This window comes from Amyelois transitella, chromosome 23 (assembly GCF_032362555.1).
Source record: "Amyelois transitella isolate CPQ chromosome 23, ilAmyTran1.1, whole genome shotgun sequence".
Lineage (NCBI taxonomy): Eukaryota > Metazoa > Arthropoda > Insecta > Lepidoptera > Pyralidae > Amyelois > Amyelois transitella.
The window spans coordinates 2205911-2229072 of NC_083526.1; the positions used below are offsets into that span (position 1 = coordinate 2205911).

Consider the following 23162-nt stretch of genomic DNA (forward strand, 5'->3'; position numbering starts at 1 on the left):
TGCTTCAATGTTATTTGCAATTTTTAAGTTTAATTAGGTTATAGGTATTTCGAAAACATATCTAACACCTCTTTATTTTGTAAATTAGTATAATTATGAAAATATTACAACTGTTTTCTTATAAATAAACGAATATCTATCATTATAACTAATCACTATTTTTATTTCACTATAAATTGTTCCTTTTCCCAACATCACTTTCCCAATATTTCTTGGATTTCTGCGAAGGACCTGCCTTTGGTCTCGGGAATGACAAAGGCAGTAAACAGGCAGAACAAAATGCAGATGACGCCAAATCCCCAATAAGTCATTGCGTATCCAATGCTGCCTGTTAAGAAGGGCGTGGATTTGGTAATTAAGAAGCCGGCAGAAGTTGCTACCAGAATCGCGAAAGACGTGCCCGTTGCTCGGGTTCTTCCTTCAAATACTTCTGATACTAACACCCAGAGTATTGATGCTATACCTGGAAATAAAATTAAAAATGAAACCAACACAAAATTAATTGAGAGCACAGCACTAATTCTATATCTTATTCTCGACTTTATCATACTGCTATTACTTATGTGTTGAAAAATAATTTAATGAAAAATAAGAAAAAGAGAAAATGATCTAATCTCTACAGTCAAGCAAACTCACCAGAACTATAGCAGAACACAATTAATATAATCGACACAAGAGGGAGATAGTTCATGAAACCGGTAACTTCATCGTGATGCTCCGTCACTTCGAAGAATGTCCCCAAGCCAACCTGGAAAGCACACAAAATTTTAAAGAATAACAACCAAACGAAGAAAAAGAAGTATGCAGAGATCATGGCAAGTGGAGAGATGTAGACTCTGCAACCACTCCGGGAAAGAGGTGAGTGATTTCATGTATGTTACGTTACAACCAGAACCTTGAAATTTATCAAAGAGAAGTAATGAAAATGGGACTTATAAAGAGAAAATAGAGGACCATAAAGAATAATTCTAATATATATGCCCTTAAAAAGGTAAAACGGGGTTCACTTTCAACTTACCAAACCCAGAGTGACCCCAGAAGTGGTGCCGATCAAAATAGCCTTCCTTCCAAATCTGTCAGTGACGAAAGTTGTGCAAAAACTGGCCATCAGTTGAATACTACCCACAATTAATGAAGATATCTCTGGCCTCAGACTAGTATTGGTTGCTTCCAGAACAGTTTGAAGATAATAAGCCACAGCTGGATAGCCATTTGCTTGCGAGCAAAATCCAACGACAACAGCGATCAAAGCTCCTTTAAGGAATACTTTGTTTTTTAATAGCTCCGTTGTAGCAACGAGTTCTTTCCCTTCGTCTTGAGAGACAGCTTGGTATTCCTTTATTTCTTCGTGTGCTAGTATATCTGATCCTCGTAGTTTTAGAAGTATTTTTCGAGCATCCTCAGTTTTTCCTGTAAAATTTCATAAATTAACTGAATAGTGCCGTGTCATGTGATTTCCGACACTTCATTTGAGTTTGCGTTCATCACGTAAGGGGTCATCTTGCTTACGGCCAGGCAGATTGAGGTCAAGCGTACTCAAATCTATTATAAAAAACTTTAGAATAAGCGAACAATCATCTAATACAAACTTCCATGCTGGCTGGTAGCGAAGAGAAATTGTGGTATTTTGCCATTCTGCTTCTCTTCCCCTAGATTGTTAAAGTCAATCAAGGGACAGGGCAGTACATTTGGGGTATTTCTTTTAGTAATGTACTTGAATTTTTTTTATGGATTTATTGAAAACAGCGTTATGAGGGTATGTTCTGATGCGAAGGAAGACATAGCGACAAGAATGGAAAAGGGTATGCTAAGATGGTTTCGTCATGTGAAGCAGACGAATGAAAGCAGGTTGACCAAGGATACAAAGAGAGTGTGAATAGAAAGGTAGAAGTGGGAAGGCCTGGACGAATGTGACTTGCTCAAATTAAGGACCTCCTGGCAAAAGGTCAGGTCAAGAGTACCCGAAACCGAAGCTTGCATTTAAGAGCGTTATAATGTGGATAAAACGAAAAAAGTATGTAGAAATCGTGGGAAGTGGAAAGATGTAGTCTCTGCGCACCCAATCGGGATATAAATTATACATATGTATCTATATACGGGATAATAAATCTATACTAATATTATAAAGCTGAAGAGTTTGTTTGTTTGTTTAAACGCTCTAATCTCAAGAACTACTGGTTCAAATTGAAAAATTCTTTTTGCGTCGCATAGACCATTTATCGAGGAAGGCTTCAGGCTATATAACATTATGCTGCAACTATAAGGAGCAAAGAAATAATGGATATGTGAAAAAAACGGGGAAAATGATTCATCGTTGAGGGAATGAAGCCCAAAATAACTATTCCACGTGGACGAAATCGCGGGCACAGCTAATAAATATATACGGGACAAACAAATTTATGTATGATTGCAAACAATCTCCAAATTCCTCGGTAGTAATAGCCGCCGTCATATCATGACAATGTCAAAGATAAGGGTTATTATGATGTAAGTACGTATGATAGTAAATATGTCATAATCTGATTTGGACAGTCAATAACTCAAATCTGATATGACCACCGGTCGAGACTATAAATTATTATACAAAGGAAGATTCAAGCCGGTACTACTAAATATTGTGTAAAAGCACAGATCAAAGTCATACCTAGTCGATTAATGAATTAAATAACATAGATTTTAATGTCTCCAGGTCAATATTTCATGATACCATACATACATATAATCGCGTCTATATTCCTTGCGGGGTAGACAGAGCCAACAGTCTTGAAAAGACTGATAAGCCACGTTCAACTGTTCGGCTTAATGATAGAACTGAGATTCAAATAGTGACAGATTGCTAGCCTATCGCCTACCAGAAGAATCTCAAGTTTATAAGCATACCCTTTTGTCGCCTTCTACGACATCCATCTATCCATCATGATACCAATAGTTTTTAAAGGCAAAATTAAAGTATGATTATATCGATCACAGCTAAACTTGGCCTTTCACAGTCTTTTCCAAACTGTCGACTCTGTCTATCCCGTAAGGGAAAAGATAAGGGAAGGTATGTTATGTATGTATTGATTTGAATATATTTTGTGTTCATTAAATCATCGTGATAAGGGAATGTTCTGATGTGAAAGAAGATAAATTAACAGGAATAGAAAAGGGTATGCTAAAATGGTTTGGTCATGTGGAGAGGATGAATGAAGGTAGGTTGACCAAGCGAATACATAGACGCACGAAGGTTATCGACATTAAATTTCATTAAATTCTTGACTTACCTTTAGAAAATAGAAAGTAGGGACTGTCAGGTAGAAACAGTATAGGTATGCTGCTACCGGTCACCACACATAGCAAGATGAGGTTCAAGGTCCAGTAAGATACAAATGGACCCACACCGAGGGCAATAAGTACGCCGATTGAAGAATTAATTTGGAGTAAGGCCCCGAGGGAGCCACGGACTTCTTTCTGCAATAAGAGATAACATTTAGTTTTTTTTTTCTTATATTTTTTTTTAATTTAAATTAAATAGAAGATTATTGACTTGTTCCGCTGCTTTTTCTACTCTACTTCTCCAATTTCGAATATCTTGAAAAAGGTAGATGTTAGGAGTACCCGTCGAGTAATCGTCGAATATGCATGAAAAGAGTAATGAGTGCGGAGGAAGCAGGAGAGGTCTAGTCTCTGCCTACCCCAAAAAAACATACATACATATGGTCACGTCTATATCCCTTGTGGGGTAGACAGAGCCATGCTCAGCTATTTGGCTCAATGATAGAATTGAGAGTCAAATAGTGACGGGTTGCTAGCAATGCTAGCCCATCGCCTAAAAAAAGAATCCCAAGTTTGTAAGCCTATCCCTTAGTCACCTTTTACGACATCATAGGAAAGAGATGGAGTAATCCTATTCTTTTTGGTACCAATGGGACAAAAGCGTGATGGTATGTTCTGTTCTACACTTGCGTTTTTCATAAGTATTAAATTAAGTGAGGTATAGTTGTGATGAAGTCATTTAAATGTTACGTCGTTAGACTTAGATATGAACTAATTTATCTGTGTGATTTGTAGCTTTATCTACTCTGTTTTTTGGTGTAAGTAAAAAGTAATTACTATAAGTAAAAATATAAATAAAATATCTATCGCTTAGACCAAAGAAAAACTTCCACGCTGGCTTGGTAGCGAATAAAAAACATAGTGTATGCTAGCTGCTTCTCGTCCTTTGCAGACTGTAAGAGTCAATCAAGGGATTACGTTGTTGACGTCACTGTTCATCAAATTCCATCATTGGGCCACACAGCTGAACGTGGCCTTTCGGTTTTCAAAACTGTCGGGTCTGCGTACCCCGAAAGGTATATAGTCGTGATTATATTTAATTTTGTAGTTCTCCTTGTAACTCGTTAAATAGAATAAACTTTCTCGTATAGAAAATGAGAATTGTCCTATTCGGGTCATATATACTTATCTCGGGTCTGCTGGAAGAGATTTCTTTTGAAATAAGCAGAACCTTTGTAATTTTGTTTCTTGTGTTTATCAGTCTCGATGTTTTCTGTCTACATAAATTAGTAAATAAATTGTGATTGTGACTTCTTTCATTAAAGATTAAAATAGACTTACACTAGCCATCTCCGACGCGTAAGTGGCGACCGTAGTGTAAGCGAGGGCGTCCAGGACTCCAGAGAGGATCCTGCCGGCGAGGATCACCCAGTAGGTCCTGGCGAGCAGGTACATGAGGGCCATGGGTATTCGCGGGACACATGACAAGATCAAGCAGTACTTTCTACCAACCGCATCTAGGAGGTACCCAGTCAGGAAAATTCCTGGAAAGAAATCAGGATTAAAATCGTTGTCATTCTCGAGGTAAGAGTTGCCGGGCGTTCGTCTACAATTGGATACAATTAGGTTAACTGTCCGGTCAAAATGGCATCCGGCATGTCTGGATTTTGTTAGGCTTTTTATATTGCGAATTAAGAAACAGGAATTTCATGTTCAAGAATATGATGAGGTGATTCATGATGATCGAATATCGACGACCATAAAAAGAAGCATAACCTCAAGCAAGTCATGAAATACCTGTAGGTATATTAATGCCAACATTTGGGGGAACAGAAATACTCAACAATGGGCGAGCGATTTTCTTACCCAAATTTTCTATCCGGCCATTACGTTTGGCGACTTGCCAACCCTACACATAGCATTTGTGCCGGTCGGATATTTCTCTTAATCAGAAAGCCTAACATGTTTCCAGAAAGAAAAGTAACGGATACCTACGAGCCAAGACCCTTGTTCCGCTGTCATAGGTCCCGAGAGAAACGTCTGTCCCGCTGTTCAACTTCATGAGAAGTAAAAGAGAACACTAAAGCTTGTCTTACCAAAAAGTCTTTGGCAAAAGGTCAGGTCGAGAGTATTAAGAACAGATGAGCTTGGAAAGTTGGTCCTACCAAAAATGCTGTGTTGTAGCGAAAAGTCAGGTCAAGAGGTTTAAACCGACGAGCTTGTATGAGGAGAGAGCGAAAGGCATGTAGCTTTACAACTCCCGATAACTAGGTTTGTTTTCTATACATCGCTGAGAACGCTCCCCGGCCCTTAAGCCCTAGCCCTAAAGCTGAGTCGACTCGCGACACGAAAACAAACCATCCGCATCTTTTGTGTAAGTATACGTCCCAATGCCCGCCTGATACTTCAGCCAGGAGGCGCCCGCCTCGATGCTGATTCCCGACGTCAGATGACAACCACGGACTACATAATTGAATCTCAATTCTATCATTAAGCCTGTTAGGCTTAATGATAGAATGACCTGTTGGAACGGAGACGGAGACGGTAAATATACATATATATGTGTTTGATGTGCAAATTATTATGAACCTTATGTGTGTTTTCTTACCTGGTATTCCAGATAGAAAAGATACGGATACCAGCCAAGACCCTTGGTCCACTGTGATGGGTCCCTGGAGAACGGTGTCTGTCCCGTTGGTCAACTTCACGAGAACTGGGGATGACCAGCCGAGACCAAATCCAGTGCATAGTGCGCTCAGGTTGGCTGTGAAAAGAAATACAAATTGTCATGTCCAAATCCATTCACATACTTTTTGATCAATAAAGATATTATTAAACACAGCTGAAACAAATTAATGGTGTTAAGACACTATACTTTAGAGTTTTTGTCGAAGTTAAGTTTCAGAACCGTTCGTTAGAGTATTTGACGTCAACCAATGTTGTGAAACCAAAAGATATGACAATTATTAAGTAATGTGAAGTGTCCCAATATAATGAATAAAATTTTTGAATTTTTTGAATTTTGTCTACTTATCACATCAGTCAGGCGTTTAGGGTATGACCACAGATATATTTATATCTTTTTACTATTTATTTGTCATATATGAGGGGAAACGTCGTGAGGAACACATTCAGGCAACTGGACGTGTCAACCATAGTCCAGTATGAGGTAGGTTCTCCTTCAAAGATTGCGAAAGACAGATTGGAGTCGCATGGTAAAAGCCGCACCTAGGAGAGGTGATGATGGAATTGGGACACTTGTCAAGAGGAATATGATTTCTCTCATTTCTCTCTGATGAGGATTTACTCCCTTGGCCTAATTTCCTATAGGTTTGGTGAATCCAAGGCTCTGGAGCAAAAACTACTTAGATTGCAAACTGAAATGAACTCAAACAATATTGACACAAGTGACTTTATAACTGTTATGCATGTCTATATAAGTACCTACTTAAGTACCTACGTTTCATGTTCAATCTTCCAACTTAACAATAAACGATTAATTGCACTTAATCCGTTCAAATAAGATAATATTGTTAATTTAACCGAGATTATGACGTCACAAATGCTTGTTTATTTATTGTCAATGTGTATTTAATTTATCAATAGACCTTGGCTTCATTGCAGACATGCCATTGAATGCGGAATCTAGAAAATACATATTCACATAACGACTCTTTTCGGGAGTTAGGTAAGCAGAGACAGCTGACTCTCTCTACCTCACAAGGTGGATAGAGACGTGACTATGTTTTTTATTTCTATTGTTTCATCCACAGTCATGAATCAATGACACTTCTGGATTTTTTGATAAGAAGCCTCTGTGGCGTAGCGCTCGTGGGTTCGAATCTCAGCAAAGGCGTAATAAGAAACAAACCTTTTGTTATTGGGCTGAGCCATGGACGTTTAACTAATATTTATTAACGCGGAAGTTAGTTTATTTGTTTGTAAGTATGTAACCTTTTCACGCGTTATCTTCTGTACCAATCTTTTTGAAATTTCGCGTAGGTATACATAATTAGGATACCTTTAATCTAGGTTAACACCGTGGAATTTGCGAAAACCTTATATTAATTTGAAGGTGGCGCTTTTGCGCGGGCTCGCCTATTTGCAGGTGGCGCTAAATTTGCACGGGCGGAGCCGCGGGCAGAAGCCACTTTATTATTAAATATCGAACGAACTTTCTTCGAGGCTAACACAATCTGTGTTAATTCATTAATTTGTCCCGTCCCGTGCCTATATAAAAAATCACAATATAAAAGTTTATGATTAAATTTATTATAAAAATTAAAAAAATATGTATACTAATTACAGATTATACAAACCAATCACTCATTAATGATATTAAATTTGCGCCACTACACTAGATTCCTATGCTATCTAAAAGGAGATTAAAAATAAGATGTTCAAAATTACATAAAAAGTGTAATTTTTGTGCAATCCAATACTGAAATCTGGATTGAAAAGCCACTTAAAATGATTAGATGTATGATATATGAAATGAGAAGATTCCTATCAAATGTTTAGATTAAAAAAACCAGTCATGAGTCCGTTCATTCAGGTATCATCATTTAATATCTTACACGTATTACTTATCTTTAAAAAAAAATCTTGTTAGTTCCGGTGATCGTGCGTTGATGTGACAGTCAATAAGTCAGTTTCTATGGTCAGTCCTCTTTTATATAGGTACTAGCTGTTGCCAGCGACTTTGTTCGTGAAAAGTATACTGACAATCTCAATACATAAACGCTGAACACTTTTATTGCCCTGTCGCGACATCTTCAACGTCACACGACATCAACCAATCACGGTTAAGAATGTGACGTGTTCAGCCAATAGCAGCGAAGAGTCTAAATCGTGATGTCAAAGATTTCACGGATTGGAAACTAAAAACAACCTTCGACTCCACATCGTCGGAGACACGTTTCCCCAGACTTCAGCCTTCCTAGATAAATGGTCTATTCAACGCAAAATAATTTTTCAATTCGAACCAGTAGTTCTTGAGATTAGCGCGTTCAAACAAACAAACTCTTCAGCTTCATAATATACTAGAGGCCGCCCGCGACTTCGTCCGCATGGAAACCCTATCAATCCCGCGGGAACTCTGGGATAAAAAGTAGCCTATGTGTTATTCTGGGTCTTCAGCTACCTACATACCAAATTTCATGGTAATCGGTTCAGTAGTTTTTGCGTGAAAGAGTAACAAACATCCATACATCCATACAAACTTTCGCCTTTATAATAGTAGTAGGAAGTATAGATCTATGGATTTAGATTTAAGTGAATGGAGCATGAAGCACAGTGCCGTGTGGTTCCCGTCATTTTAGAATAGTACCACCCACTAAGTACCTAAATATCTATATCCCATGAATGTCATAATAGGCGACTTATACTAGGACATTCATCTGGTGCAGTTTTACCAATATGGGTGAGGTTCCCCTGGTTGTGAAAGTTAGATGGTAGTCGCTTCGTGTAAAACCCTCACTTACCCAATTTATAATCATGGTCAAAGACACACCTGGTTTCTAGGGACATGAGGATGTAACCATGACATAATCTAAGAGGATGAAAAAGGAAGACTTAAACAGATAAAGTTGCATACACGAATATGAAGTGGCACATCCATACATAGAAACATATCTTCACGCCTTACGGGGCAGACAGAGCCGACAGTCTTGAAAAGACTAAAAGGCCACGTTCAGCTGTTTGGCTTTATGATAGAATTGAGATTCAAATAGTGACAGTTTACTAGCCCATCGCCTAAAAGAAGAATCTCAAGTTTATAATCCAAGCCCTTAGTGGGCTTTTACGACATCCATAGGAAAGAGATGGAGTAGTCCTATTCTTTTTTCTATTGGTGCCGGTGAAGGGACACAGAAGAGAATAATGCTATCTAGTGTTTGGCGCCACAAGCCTCTTAAAAATGATTAGATTGCTGGTACTTGACTCCTATCAATTATATAAATTACACTTGTTGCATACACCTGATGCACTAGTGTGTTAAGATCTCTTATCTTGGACAAAACTGCAATTCTGGACTATTTCGAGATTATTTGGATGTGTCTGCCCCGTAAAAAGACGAGCTATGTAATCAGAATCGGCTGAGTAGTTTCCAATCAGGGTATGAAGAAAAACAAACGTTTTGATTTTCGTTTTATCCCCTCAAATTTCTTTTTCAACGAAAATTATGAAAAAAAAAACCTCTCTAAGTACAGACAGACTAAGCTAAGACATCAGGAACCCACCCACATGCTAAATTTAAAATCTAGCCAGTTACCAGTTTTCGTAGTAGGTACTACCTATACCTAGTTATATGGGCTGTGCGTTGAGACGGAAAAAATTATGGGCTAGTGAAATCAGCGTAATTTTCGTCTAAAAACATCTATGGGATACCCTAAGCCCTGAAAGCATAATTTGGGATATAAAGAGCACAAACCAAAAGCAATAAACACCTTGACACGCCGCCAAAAATGGAGAAAGTATTAGGTACGAATATTTTCTCACCCGGGAACCCAGGAATTAGAAGGTAAGCTATGTCTTCCTTATAGTAAGAGATGGCGGGAAATTTGAGAATATTGAAATGTCCGATTCGGTTAAAGTTTTAGAACTGTTTGAAAAGTAAAACTTGGGTTAAGAATTTTTTTGCTTTTCTTAGTTTTAACGAAACCTCTTCGTGAGTTTTTTTTATTAGTACCGAGCTAAGAAAATTCTAGTCCTAGTAGTCTAGTCCTATATGGAATTAGATATACCTACTTTGTATTCGCCGAATACTAGCTACTTTACTTTTTGGGACAACTTCAAGTCATTAAACCAGATATTGTAACAGTCTCCAACACTCAAACTTGTCCACGAAGACTTAATAATCAATCATCCACTTATTGATCATAAATAGTCTATCAAACACATTTTGGGAAAAATTATACAGTATAAACATGATCATGTTTGGATTCCCGCCAAAAATTCCAACTAAGGATACTGGTTAGAGTTATAGTAAAAATAATTAAGAGTAAAAATAAACGGAAAAAAAATAAAGTATAATTGTAAATTAAAAACTTATTAAGTAAGTACTTGACATACCTATGATTACAACTGCATACTGCCGCAAAAGAGGACTTCCTAAAATTTTAATCATTTTTAAAAACAAATTATTTCTTTTTTTTTAAACACTTTTTAAAGATGGACCACCGCCTGGTTTCAGGTTTTGTTTTTTAATCTTTTTCTCGTCTTACTGGCTTCACCACGAAATTCAAAATAAGGTCGGATCTCCGTAGGCTTCACGTAGGATAATCGATCGCCTTATCGATCACAGATTGTATTTACTTAATTAGGTATGTAAGTACCTTTTTTTTTAAGATTTTTAACTTCCTACCTACACAACACTTTTTGAATTCACTTTTCATTCATTGGAACTTTTTATTCCCGCCAATAATTACACAAACAATAACAGCATCTTTTTTTAATTTTACGTAAGGCTATGGCACTAATGATTTTGTATGAATCAATGTTGCAAAATTCGGTAGAACTACATTATGTAGGATAATCTCTCGACCGAAGCAATCTCAACACTTGTACATATAATACTGAATGTCTCATTCATCCGAACACAGCAAACTACAGGTTGCAAAACCAAACCAAGTCACGTTTGGTAACCAAGTGCGATACCGAGTTACAGCTAAATGATATTCATTTCTGATAAGATAGCTATTAATCGCATACATTACTGGCTGTCTGTAGCGCGGTAATAACTATTGGTGTAGTAAAGAATCAATGAATCACTGGTGTAAAAAAATATACGTGTTAAGATTAAGATTGACCTTTTCCCCACCACAGCCTCTAAGGTTCGGAGACTGCAACAATATAATAAGTACATACATAATACAGTCAACAGCATATCAAATTATCCAAATTTACTGCAAAATCTGCAAATTATTCTCTATTACCGCGTCATAGAGTTTCATGTAGGATAACTTGATATACGGTTGATCGTATACCCATGACAGTAGGCTAACTTCAATACTTAGCGGCCCTTATTGCCATGAAATGAAGGCCATTTAAAGTACCTAGTCATTTGTTACGCTAGATACACGCTGTACTGTCCCATACAATACAACTTCATCATTCTACCTACATACATATAATCATGTCTATATCCCTTGCGGGGTAGGCAGAGCGAACTGTCTTGAAGTTAAAAAGACTGAAAGGCCACGTTCAGTTTACATACATACATACATATGGTCACGTCTATATCCCTTGCGGGGTAGGCAGAGCGAACTGTCTTGAAGTTAAAAAGACTGAAAGGCCACGTTCAGTTTACATACATACATACATATGGTCACGTCTATATCCCTTGCGGGGTAGACAGAGCCAACAGTCTCGAATAGACTGTTCAGTTTCATTTTACTTTTTGTCCCAAATGCGCTCTTTATAAAAAATTAACGGATAGAATGAATTTGAAGCTATTATACCTAATATGAATAAAAACTATGACATATATACATTATTAAAACATCAAAAATATATGTACCTATGTACCTAAGTAAGCACCTATAATATTACCCATGTCATGTAAGAGCTTCGAGCTAATTGCTTAAACGGGTAGGTGTACATTGTCGTTAAAATAATGAACGTACCTACTTACGTTTAGACAAGGCGTATCTAGAAATTTTATTCAAAAAAAATTTGAAAATTGCCATCTTGTGATGCTACTGATTCAATAATACCTTTTTTTTAAATTAATACTTTAGAGGTCCTCAGGATTCATGCCCGTGAACTTTTTACGCTCATTACCTCTGCGCCAAGCCGGCTTCTTTAGGAATTCTCGAACGTAACTTTTTTAAAGTTGGTTAAATATGAGGCTGCCAACAAGAAGTAATTTTTTTACAAGTATACAATGTCAACGTCCACTGACTTTGACATTGACATTCCGCGTGTCATATGTTCGTTTGACTTGGATTTTGTTTATTTATTTACATTTTTATAAGTACATACCTTCTTAAATTTAATGAGATTTTAAATAAATAAAAATTATAGAGAAGTAAGTAATTTCACCAGGGAATCCCAAAATATGAATTCCACAGCCGACGATGATGATTATTGGAACACAAGTTTGACGAAATCACAAGCTTTAATATTCGATGACGATGTTGTAAGTTTTGTAAAATTATAAGATAAAATATGAAGTTTACCTTAACATTTCTTTTACCATGTAATATTATGAATGCTATTTCAGCTTTCTACACAAGAAATCTTAGCTATTGGTCAGCAAGCATCACCAGTTAAAACAGAAGAGAGTATTTTTAATACTACAATTTCTAACACAAAACCAGCTCTGTTGCCAATATCGAGCCTTGTATCGCCAAAAGTATTGGATCTCAGTAAGTAAATCTGCCAATATCATAGATCTAATTTCTCGTAGCAAATTCTGAGACAAATGAAATTACAATTTTACTTTTTTCCGTTATCATTATCTCTTTCAGTTCTCCAAGCCCAATCTGGCAACGTCCCTAGCAAGGAACCGAATCTAGAACCACAGGAGACTGTAGCTGTAACTTTGAAACGATTGGTTTTGGGACGTCCATACTCATTACACATACATCGTAGTTTGAAGAGCAAGAAGGAATTACTTGATGGAGCAATAGCTATCGGAGATGGGAATGCTATATTGACTGTAATTATATGTTACTATTTATTAAACTGAAGAACTACTATGTGTGGTTCCCGGCACCAATACAAAAAAGAATAGTGGTCCTATTCTTTTTTGTATTGGTGCCGGGAACTCTCTCCATTTCTTTCCCATGGATGTCGTAAAAGGCGACTAAGGGATAGGCTTACAAACTTGGGATTCTTTTTTAGGCGATGGGTTAGCAACCTGTCACTATTTGAATCTCAATTCTATCATTAAGCCAAATAGCTGAATGTGGCCATTCAGTCTTTTCAAGACTGTTGGCTCTGCCTACCCCGGAAGGGATATAGATAGACGTGACCATATGTATGTATGTATGAACTACTAGTATTGTATAAAAAATCTCGTCACATCTCTATGATCTCAGTTAATATTTTATAAAGCACCATGCGGTTTCTGGCACTTTAGAATAGAACCACTCCATATATTCCCATGGATGTTGTATAAGGCGACTAAAGGGTAGGCGATGGGCTAGCAACCTGTCATTTGCCATTAAGCCAAACAGATTTAGATACAAAGGGGGTGATGAAAATATATATAATATTTTTGAAAATTTAACGTGTTAGTACTTGATGATACCTTTCATTAGGTTTAAAAATATTTGATTCCAGGTAGTACTCTTCCTCATTCAGACCTTGAACAAGAAGATGGTTTGTGAGTTGCTGACTGCGCGGTCCTCAGCCCTGAACCACTACATCAGCTTCCTAAGGAATGAGGGCAAGATTACGGAGCTCACAGATCTGCTCACGTGAGTAATTCTCTTTGAGAAAGTTTCACCCAGATAGTGCAGTTACCATGTTAACTTAGTTAATGAGACTTACAGTCACATTTATATATATATAAAACTAGATTTTACCCGCGGATTTTCCCGCGCGAATTAAGCGCCATCTACAAAATCTATCTATCTAGCTATGTCTTTAGAAATCTTAGAATTTAAATTTCAGAAGCTAATTTTGTAACAGATGTTTTCTTTTTTTTTAGAATGCTCGGGAGAAGTTCAGAAGCAGCTGTAAGTATAATATAGCACCAATTTACGATTTAGAAGTAGGAGTTCATAATGCATGTGCATTAAAATATATAATAAGCTGCCGGACTCATACAAGTCTTTGCCAATTAATAAATTTAAGAAAAGACTGCATGAATTTTGAATTTTGAATTGTTTTTATTCCATTAATGATTATTTTAATGTTAAATTTTAAATTGTATGATTACTAATTTTTTAATTATTAATTTTGATAGTAACGCAATTATTATAAACAATATTTACATGCCATACTTCTGGCGGAACATGTAAGATCACATATGTATATTTCTAACACCCATTTGTACCATGTTTCAAGTAAATAAAGAATATTTCATTTCATTTCATTTCATTTCATAGCAACACCAACATTTAGGTTTAGTTTGGTTTTTCCATTTGTCCCTCTTAAAACTTGCTAACACGAATTTCCATCAAACCCAAGAACTATCTGAACAAATATAGAATAGCATTTTACATTTTTTGTTCCGCCGCTATAGATATAATTAGATTTAAGTGATTTTATGTCAATAACTGATAATTTGTATCCAATTTTGAAAATAAATCTATTCTATTATATTCTAAACATTGGATCAAAAATCACTCATTAAAATCAGTCCATTTAATAGGGTGGTACATTGACACATATTTTTAAAAATCTCTCGGTTTATAGATGTACTACCTCTATACTAATAACAAATGCATTTTATTGTATCTATGATTTACATAATTTAATGTATGCAAATGGGAATTAACGCGAAAGTTTCAAAGTATTAATTGCAATACCTAGTTGTTCATAGACCATTCAAACTCTTTTAAATTTTTACACAATTCTGAACATCCCAAAAACATTGATTGTGATGACCAACAAACTTAAAAATCCAATTGACTTTAATAAAAAAATTATAGGCAGAGTTTTTTTTTATTGATAGAGTGATTCATAAGAATTGTTTATATCTACATATAAATGCTATCGGTACGAAGCTGGGGCGAGTCGCCATTTACGAGTTTAAACATGCATTCTGGTGTCCAGATATACCAGTTCCAGCACCACGTGAAGACGCAAGGCCACAACGTGGACGGTCTGATGGGGAAGCTGGCCAACATGCTGGCGAACCATTTCACCCAGCCGGGGATCGACGCGCATCAGTCCAAGATGGTCGCTGATTATGTTAAATTATTAGGTAAATATGTGCATCATATATACGCACATATAGTCACGTCTTATATCCTACTACTATTATAAAGGCGAAAGTTTGTATGGATGTATGGATGTTTGTTACTCTTTCACGCAAAAACTACTGAACCGATTACCATGAAATTTGGTATGTAGGTAGCTGAAGACCCAGAATAACACATAGGCTACTTTTTATCCCAGAGTTCCCGAGGGATTGATAGGGTTTCCATGCGGACGAAGTCGCGGGCGGCCTCTAGTATATCTATATGCAGAAATCGTGGCAAGTGGAAAGAGGCGTGATTTTATGTATGTATGTATAATCTTGTCTAAATCCTTAGCTGGGTAGACAGAGCCGACAGTCTTGACTGATAGGCCACGTTCAGCTGTTTGGCTTAATGATAGAATTGAGATTCAAATAGTGACAATATGCTAGACCATCACTAAAAACAAGAATCCCACGTTTATAAGCCTATCCCTTAGTCGGCTTTTACATCCTATTCCTTTTTTATTGGTGCCGGGAACCACACGGCACATATCTCATCATCAATGTATCCGTTTTCCAGAATGGCAAAAACACGTGAACAAACCGGAACTAATGAACGCATCCCCCCTATATTGTTTGTCATTTTGCTGCACGAATCATTGGCACGAGACGGCAGGCAATATGATGTCACCGATGACTGTCTGTCAGAGGCAACAGGTAACTGGCTGACGGCTGATGACGATTCAGCCCATGCTGAACGTGAAGAGAGTACCACAAAAAAGTACGTTTCTCACTCCTGTATGTAGATGTTATTCAATCATTGTGCCAAATTTCTAAATCGGTCTAGTTTGATGTTATACGCTACAAAAAAAAAAAACTGTATAATATTAGAACTCTATGGAGAGTACCACAAAAAAAGTACGTTTCTCACTCCTGTAGATCTTATACAATCATTGTGCCAAATTTCGTCTAAATCGGTCTAGTAAATTATATCCCTTGCGGGGTAGACAGAGCCAACAGTCTTGAAAAGACTGATCTGCCACTTTCAGCTATTTGGCTTAATGATAGAATTGAGATTCAAATAGTGACAGGTTGCTAGTCCGTCGCCTAAAAAAAGAATGTCAAGTTTGTAAGCCTATCCCTTAGTCGCCTTTTACGACATCCATAGGAAAGAGATGGAGTGGTCCTATTCTTTTATGTATTGGTGCCGGGAACCAAAAAGAAAAAAAAATGTATTAGAACTGTATGATGATGACATGATGTTTTTCTCAGGTGCCACCTCTCCAATATGACTGGGTCGTGTTGAACGTACAAGCGAGACTGAAGAAATGGGACATCGTGGAATCTCTGTTTACGAAAAAGGTCAGTTGACAATCGCAAAATTTTGAAATTCGAACCTAATTTTTTTTTTTAGAAACAATGGCTTGGATTTTTAAGAAATTTCTCTCAAGTGCAAAAATTAAATTATTTTAGTTTTTGTCTGTATTATATTCGTATTGTACTGTTTTTGTGATTTGTTTGCGTGTGTTAAACAAACAAAAGTAATGACATTCCCGGCATTATATAATAGGATAACTCCATACCTTTCTCATGTCATAAAGGGCGGCTAAGGGAAAGAGTAATAAAACTTGGGATTCTTCTTGTAAGCGACGGGCTCGCAACATGTCACTATTTGAATATTGATTCCATAATTAAGCCATACAGCTGAACGTGGCCTTTCAGTCTTTTCAAGACTGTTGGCGTGTATTTCCGTTAGGGATAAAGACATAAGAGACTGTTGACTCTGTCCACCCCGAAATGATTATATATATTTTAATTTTTTCATTTATTTTTTTTATTTGTTGTCTCTCTTAAGTTTATTGATCACTTGTGTAAAGCAGCTTCCTGGTTTGTGTACTATTTGATGCATCTTCAAGCCAGGTTGCTAGTGTTTCATGCAATGTGAAGACGCAAATGATTAGTATTATTAGATATATATTCATATTTATATATATTTATATTATATTAAATTGAATTTTAAGACACATTTTATTTAAATAATTGATGTAGCCTTCTGGTTTGATTGCCATTTGATGTATTTCAAACCAGTTGGCTAATGCTTTGCTTATTTGAAATTCACAAATGGTTTATGATTTGTTTATATATTATAATGTATTATTTAATTAAATTGAATTTTGTGAAACGTCTATTCAAGTATGAAATATTGTTTATTGAATTATCCCGTAATCAATATGATACCTAATATTAATATTAAATATTAAATAAAAGCATTTATTGACAGTTTCATTACAATTTCAATGAACAAAAGTGCACTGCTATATAAAATGATTGATGTAGCCTTCTGGTTTGATTGCCATTTGATATATATATGTATTGTAAGTAAGTAAATAAATGCTTTATGTTCACTTATGGAGTACATAACAAATATAAAACAGTAGTACAGTACAAAAGGCGGGCTTATCCCTGAGTGGGATCTCTATTGCATTGGTAAATGTCTTTCAGGACTGGCTCGGACGTACAACAGTATCGTCTCACATTCCAATAGAGATCCTGTTATCCAGACTGAGTGAGTTGCAAGCCGGCGGTCGTTTTTTGGAGACATGTGTCAACAAGGTGGCTAACTCCGAAGATAGATTGAGATTCGCGCAGATGTATAAGGTAATATATATAAACATACTAGCTGTGCCCGCGACTTCTTCTGCGTGGAACCTCTGAAGCCCTGGATGAATAATTTTCCCCGTTTTTTCACATATTCCATTATTTATTTGCTTCATATAGTAGCAGCGTGATGTTATATAGCCTAAAGCCTTCCTCGATAAATGGTCTATTCAATGCAAAAAGAATTTTTCAAATAGAACCAGTAGTTCCTGAGATTAGGGCGTTCAAACAAACAAACAAACTCTTCAGCTTTATAATATAAGTATAGATAAGAAGGATTTTTTAATGGTTAATGCAATTTAAACAGTGTGGTTGGACTATATGACTGTGTGGATATCTATATTTACGAATATTATAAAGCTGAAGAGTTTGTATGTTTGTTTGTTTGAACGCGCTAATCTCAGGAACTACTGGTTCTAATTGAAAAATTATTTTTGTGTTGAATAAAACATTTATCGTATAAGGCTTTAGGCTATATAATATCACACTGCAACTATTAGGAGCGATGAAATAATGGAAAATGTGAAAAAATAAAACGGGGAAAACTATTCATCCTTGAGGGCTTCAATGATGCCCAAAATAACTATTTCACGCGGACGAAGTCGCGGGCACAGCTAGTAAAAAAATATAGCAAAAAGCAAAACAATCATAAGGCCAAACAGCTGAACGTGGCCTATCAGTCTCTACAAGACTGTTGGCTCTGTCAACCCCCGCAAGGGATATAGACGTGATTATATGTACATATGTATGTATGTATTTTATATTTCAGATACATTCCGTAGTGATAGAGACGTTTGCCAAGAATAAAGACAGAATATCGCTGACCAACTACAAGATGACATTGAGTCCACAATCAGAAGATTATATACTTGCTGAGAATACTCTTAGAGATAATGTAAGTACATATTATATTTGTGCCATGTGGTTCCCGCCAATTTAGAACGAACTACTATATCTTTCTGTCGTCGATGTCGTAAACGGCGATTAAGGGATTAACTTTCACTTAGTGTAACATACAGCATTCATGATGATCTAACGAATCACGTTCAAAGTTAACCTCTTTCCCGGAGAGGTAGGCAGAGACTACATCTTTTGACTTGTCACGAACCATCAATGGTACTGATTAATGGTGCAGGTATTCCTGGGGTTCCCCGCATACTTTTATCGCCTCATCCATAGACAACAGTCTCTTCATGTGAGCTTGTCAGTTCAACGTGTTTTGACCTGATATACATACATATGATCACGTCTTTATCCCTTACGGGGTAGACAGGGCCAACAGTCTTGAAGAGACTGATAGGCCACGTTCAGCTGTTTGGCTTAATGATAGAATTGAGATTCAAATAGTGACGGATTGCTAGCCCATCGGCTGAAAGAAGAATCCCAAGTTTATAAGCCTATCCCTTAGTCGCCTTTCGACCTGACATTTCTATTTATTATGATTATTGTTTTGAGGAGTTATTTGCCAGTTTTTGGTTCTATTATTAAGCTGAACGTGGCCTTTCAGTTTTTCAAGAGTGTTGGCTCTGTCTACCCCGCAAGGGATATAGACATGACTATATGTATGTATGTTTTGGTTCTACCAATTCACCTCAAAAAAGTAAAAGTGTGTTTGTTTGTCCGTCTTACACGTCTAAAGCCCTTAACTTTGTCTTTACGATTTTCCTGAAATTTTTCATACAAATAGTGGGGCGAAAGGAGAAGGAAGTACTATTCATGCAAGTGGAGCCGCGAGCGAAAGCTACTATACATGTAATATATGTATATACATATAATATATATACATATAATATAAAAGAATAAAATTTTAATTGCATTAGAAAAAACACAGTTGGATATGAAATATTAATTAAAAATTTTTTTTACAGTCTATAAAATGGAAAAATTGAGAAGATTTCGCGGTTATTGAAGAGTTTTTATAAGTGAATTATTTAGAAAATCTACTACTACATTTTTAGAAGGCCGCTCATTTGAACTTGGAGTGGGCACAGAATTAAGAAATAACCTTTATTTATTTATCAGATTAAAAGTTTAAAAATAATTTTACAGAATTATAAAGGTAAGGGTGTGTAATTGTGATCTTGTATTTATGTACAGAACTCCTAGAATAAGGTTTATTATATTTAAAATGTTTAAATGTATATATAATATTTTACACGGATAATATTTGGTAAAAACCATTTTTATTCATATAAGTGTATCTTTATATTTCTGCTATAAATATATTTATTCACAACTAAACGGCTTTTATTTCGTTACTTATTATTTTCTTTTCTTATTTTTTCTCTTGGAGCCGGTGACATCATCATCTCTCTGGATCCGAAATGCGTCTCTTTCACCTTTCGTTATAAAAACTCATATCGAACGAGATAGATTTGTTCAATTGCAGTTTGAGTGAATTCACAAGGGCAGCATTAAGGATAATATGTTATAATTGATTATACACTATCGCATTAGATTAAGTCTGTAAGAAACAAAATAAATAAATAAAATGTAATAAGTATCGTGTTAATAATTATCTCGTACCGTATACAAGCCTCGAACTTTGTCTAAAAATTAAATAAATTCTTATTAATGGTCTAATCTCGTCAAAAGTCCATTCAAATCATACAATTCGAAATTATTATTGGGGGTAAACTTATAACCATCGTTTTTGCATTTGTCCCAGCTTCGTCCACTATATTCGTTAGGGTCTAGGGTAAGCATCTTAGACCTAAATGTGCCAAGGAAGAAAACTTCGTACCTATTCTAGTATCTGGCGACATCCCTACCCCAACAGCCAATAGCAGCGAAGATTCTTAATCGCACAAGCAAAGACTCTTTTATCTCGCTTTCAGCTTCGTTGTATAAATCTTCGTAATCATTATGTTCTTTAACGAGCATACATCCTCTTATTGTACCCATGACCGCTCCAATATACTTTTTGTGTGTAGCAAAACATCTTCTGTCGCGCGGTTCCCCAGGCATAATATGGCGGCCAGGCGGAAGATCCTCCCTTTGGTGGCGGTCGAGCCCGAAACATCGCTCACGCCGCGCTTAAGTTTTACCGGGACAATCATAGTTTCTTCTGTTCTCATAGAAATCTTCATCATAATCTTTCCTCTCACAGCATTTGCTACATTCACTGCATTTACAGTTGCACTCTATACCACACAAATGAAATATGTATGCACATAGTGTAAAACAAAATATACAGCGGAGGCTCCCGCAAAAATTGCAACAACACATTTCTTATCAATGGTTTTTAGATTTGTATATCTTTACCCGTTACCTAATGTAACAGCTAACAATTTTATAAAGGAAAAGCATTTTATTGATATTGAAGTGTCAGTAAAAAGCCTTCGTATTAGCTTACCCGTCTCAGTACCATTGACTAGATGTCATTGACATAAAATTACATAACTAATTGATACTTATGTCAGTGCTACGTCTGTTTCTTTCTTAGCCTTGCTTAGTTACTATATCTACCGCCAAAGAAATATAAATATAGGCTATTGCTCATGGTTGGTGTTGTTTTCTAGTAATTAAGGGACAAACAAACAATGTTGTCAGGTTTTTCAGGCCGGCCAAGACAAATTCAGGCTCTGCACGCGCGAGAAATTGCAATATCTATATAAATTTCATTATTTTTTATCTAATTAACTCTTTTATTATTAAGTTAAAAAGATGCTTTCGTCAGAAAGAATTGTTTTCTTTATTTGGTATCATGAAGAAAATACTGTAGTACACGTGCTTTTTAATTTTCCCTTCCGACGATACTGGATTAATCAGAAGGGTAATTAAAAATAACGGTGTTACTAGTGGTAGTAAGATAAGTATGAAGTAACAAGCGCAAGAAAGAAGAGCTCGCATGAAGAGAGTTATGAATGTGGATGAAGCGAAGGAAGTATGCAGAGATCGTGGCAAGTGGAAAGAGGTAGTCTCTGCCTACCCCTCCGGGAAAGAGGCGTGATTTTATGTATGTACTACTCTGTCAAGAAAGTAGCAGGAAAAGATCAATAATACACAAACTGTTTGTTATTCATCCAAATTTATTTTATCACCTTCAAAATATGCTCCTTTAGAAACGATACACTTACGCCAACGAATAATCCAATCATCAAAACATTTTTTAAACGCTGTTTCCGGAATTGAGGTCAGTTCTCGCCGCGAATTCTCTTTTGTGTCTTCTACCGATTGAAAACGGGTGCCACGAAGTGGTAATTTGAGTTTAGGAAAAAGAAAAAAGTCGGCTGGAGCCATATCTGGTGAATATGGTGGTTGCTCGATGGTATTTGTTGAGTGTTTGGTTAAAAATTCGTTCACAATGATGGCCTTGTGCGAAGGTGCATTATCATGGTGCAAAATCCAAGAATTTTCTTTCCACAAATCTGGCCTTTTTCGTCGGATTTGCTCTCTTAAACGCCGCATAACACTCAAATAATATTCCTTATTTACCGTTTGACCTTCCGGGAAGAATTCCTAGTGCACAACACCGCGATAGTCAAAGAAAACAGTCAACATGACTTTGACTTTTGAACGACTTTGGCGTGGTTTTTTCGGTTTCGGTTCAGTTGGAAGGCGCCACTCCGAAGCTTGTTGACTAGCTTGCATGTCAAACTCGTAAACCCACGTCTCGTCACCAGTAACAATGCGTTTCATGAATGTTGGGTCGGAATTGACTCGTTCTAGCATGTCCTCAGCGACTCTCATGCGATTGAGTTTTTGAAAAAAATTCAGGTCTTTTGGGACTAGCCGAGCGGCAACATGTTTCATACCCAAATTATTAGTTAAAATGGTACGGATCGACTCGTGAGATACAGAAAGTTCGGTGGCTATCTCTCTCAAAGTTGAATGAGGATTTTCAGTCACTATTTCCTTCACTTTTGCGATGTTAACTTCAGTTGCAGACGTTGATGGCCTACCAGAGCGAGGCAAATCTCCCATCACATCTCGACCGCTTTTGAACGCTTTGTACCACTCATAAGCACGAGTTTTTGATAAAGTCGATTCACCGTAAGCCTTCTGTAACATTTTCAGTGACTCCGAACACGATATTCCATTGGCAATGCAAAATTTAAGACAAACTCTTTGTTCGATGTTTTTATCCATTATGAAATTAGCAATACACACTAGATATGATATAACTAAAAATAGCACTGTATTTAATGTAAACAACAGATGCAACTCAAACTCCGCGCCAAAATGGAAAACAGTTGTGCCAATCTAACAACAACAAAAAAAACAAAAATTTGAATTTGGAACCATAAATAAATAATCCATTCCCGATACTTTTCTGACTGAATGTATGTGTATGTAAGCGTAAGAAAGGGCCAAGGCATCTGACACTACTGCCATCTTGTGATGACAGCAGGGTTCAACGGCTTAACTTGCCTTTCAAATGCTTCCGAAACAC

The 23162-nt window shown here is 36.5% G+C and overlaps 2 protein-coding genes across 2 annotated transcripts; one reads left to right on the forward strand and one right to left on the reverse strand.

Annotated features, from left to right (window-relative positions):
• Positions 1-113: 113 nt before the first annotated feature.
• LOC106133043 (facilitated trehalose transporter Tret1) lies at positions 114-10849 on the reverse strand. The gene is made up of 7 exons (XM_013332636.2): positions 10327-10849; positions 5864-6019; positions 4597-4799; positions 3264-3450; positions 1019-1410; positions 637-748; positions 114-463 (listed from the first exon to the last, which is right to left on the reverse strand). The coding sequence occupies exons 1-7, from the start codon at positions 10379-10381 to the stop codon at positions 195-197; spliced, it is 1374 nt and encodes a 457-aa protein (XP_013188090.2). The 5' UTR covers positions 10382-10849; the 3' UTR covers positions 114-194.
• A 1338-nt stretch (positions 10850-12187) lies between these two features.
• LOC106133045 (spermatogenesis-defective protein 39 homolog) lies at positions 12188-19923 on the forward strand. The gene is made up of 11 exons (XM_013332638.2): positions 12188-12394; positions 12479-12623; positions 12726-12916; positions 13543-13679; positions 13913-13940; positions 14983-15133; positions 15690-15826; positions 16382-16471; positions 17612-17767; positions 18537-18662; positions 19636-19923. Exons 1-11 carry the CDS (start codon positions 12314-12316, stop codon positions 19654-19656), a joined length of 1263 nt encoding a protein of 420 aa, XP_013188092.2. The 5' UTR covers positions 12188-12313; the 3' UTR covers positions 19657-19923.
• The last annotated feature ends 3239 nt before the right edge of the window (positions 19924-23162 follow it).

Coding starts and splice junctions, on each gene's coding strand:
- LOC106133043 (XM_013332636.2), bottom strand. CDS start 10,381: ATGATTAAAATTTTAGGAAGTCCTCTTTTGCGGCAGTATGCAGTTGTA. Junction 6,020..10,326: donor GTATGCAGTTGTAATCATAG/GTATGTCAAGTA, acceptor TTCTTTTCACAG/CCAACCTGAGCGCACTATGC. Junction 749..1,018: donor CTGGGGTCACTCTGGGTTTG/GTAAGTTGAAAG, acceptor TGTGCTTTCCAG/GTTGGCTTGGGGACATTCTT.
- LOC106133045 (XM_013332638.2), top strand. CDS start 12,314: ATGAATTCCACAGCCGACGATGATGATTATTGGAACACAAGTTTGACG. Junction 15,827..16,381: donor CTGTCTGTCAGAGGCAACAG/GTAACTGGCTGA, acceptor TGTTTTTCTCAG/GTGCCACCTCTCCAATATGA. Junction 16,472..17,611: donor AATCTCTGTTTACGAAAAAG/GTCAGTTGACAA, acceptor AATGTCTTTCAG/GACTGGCTCGGACGTACAAC.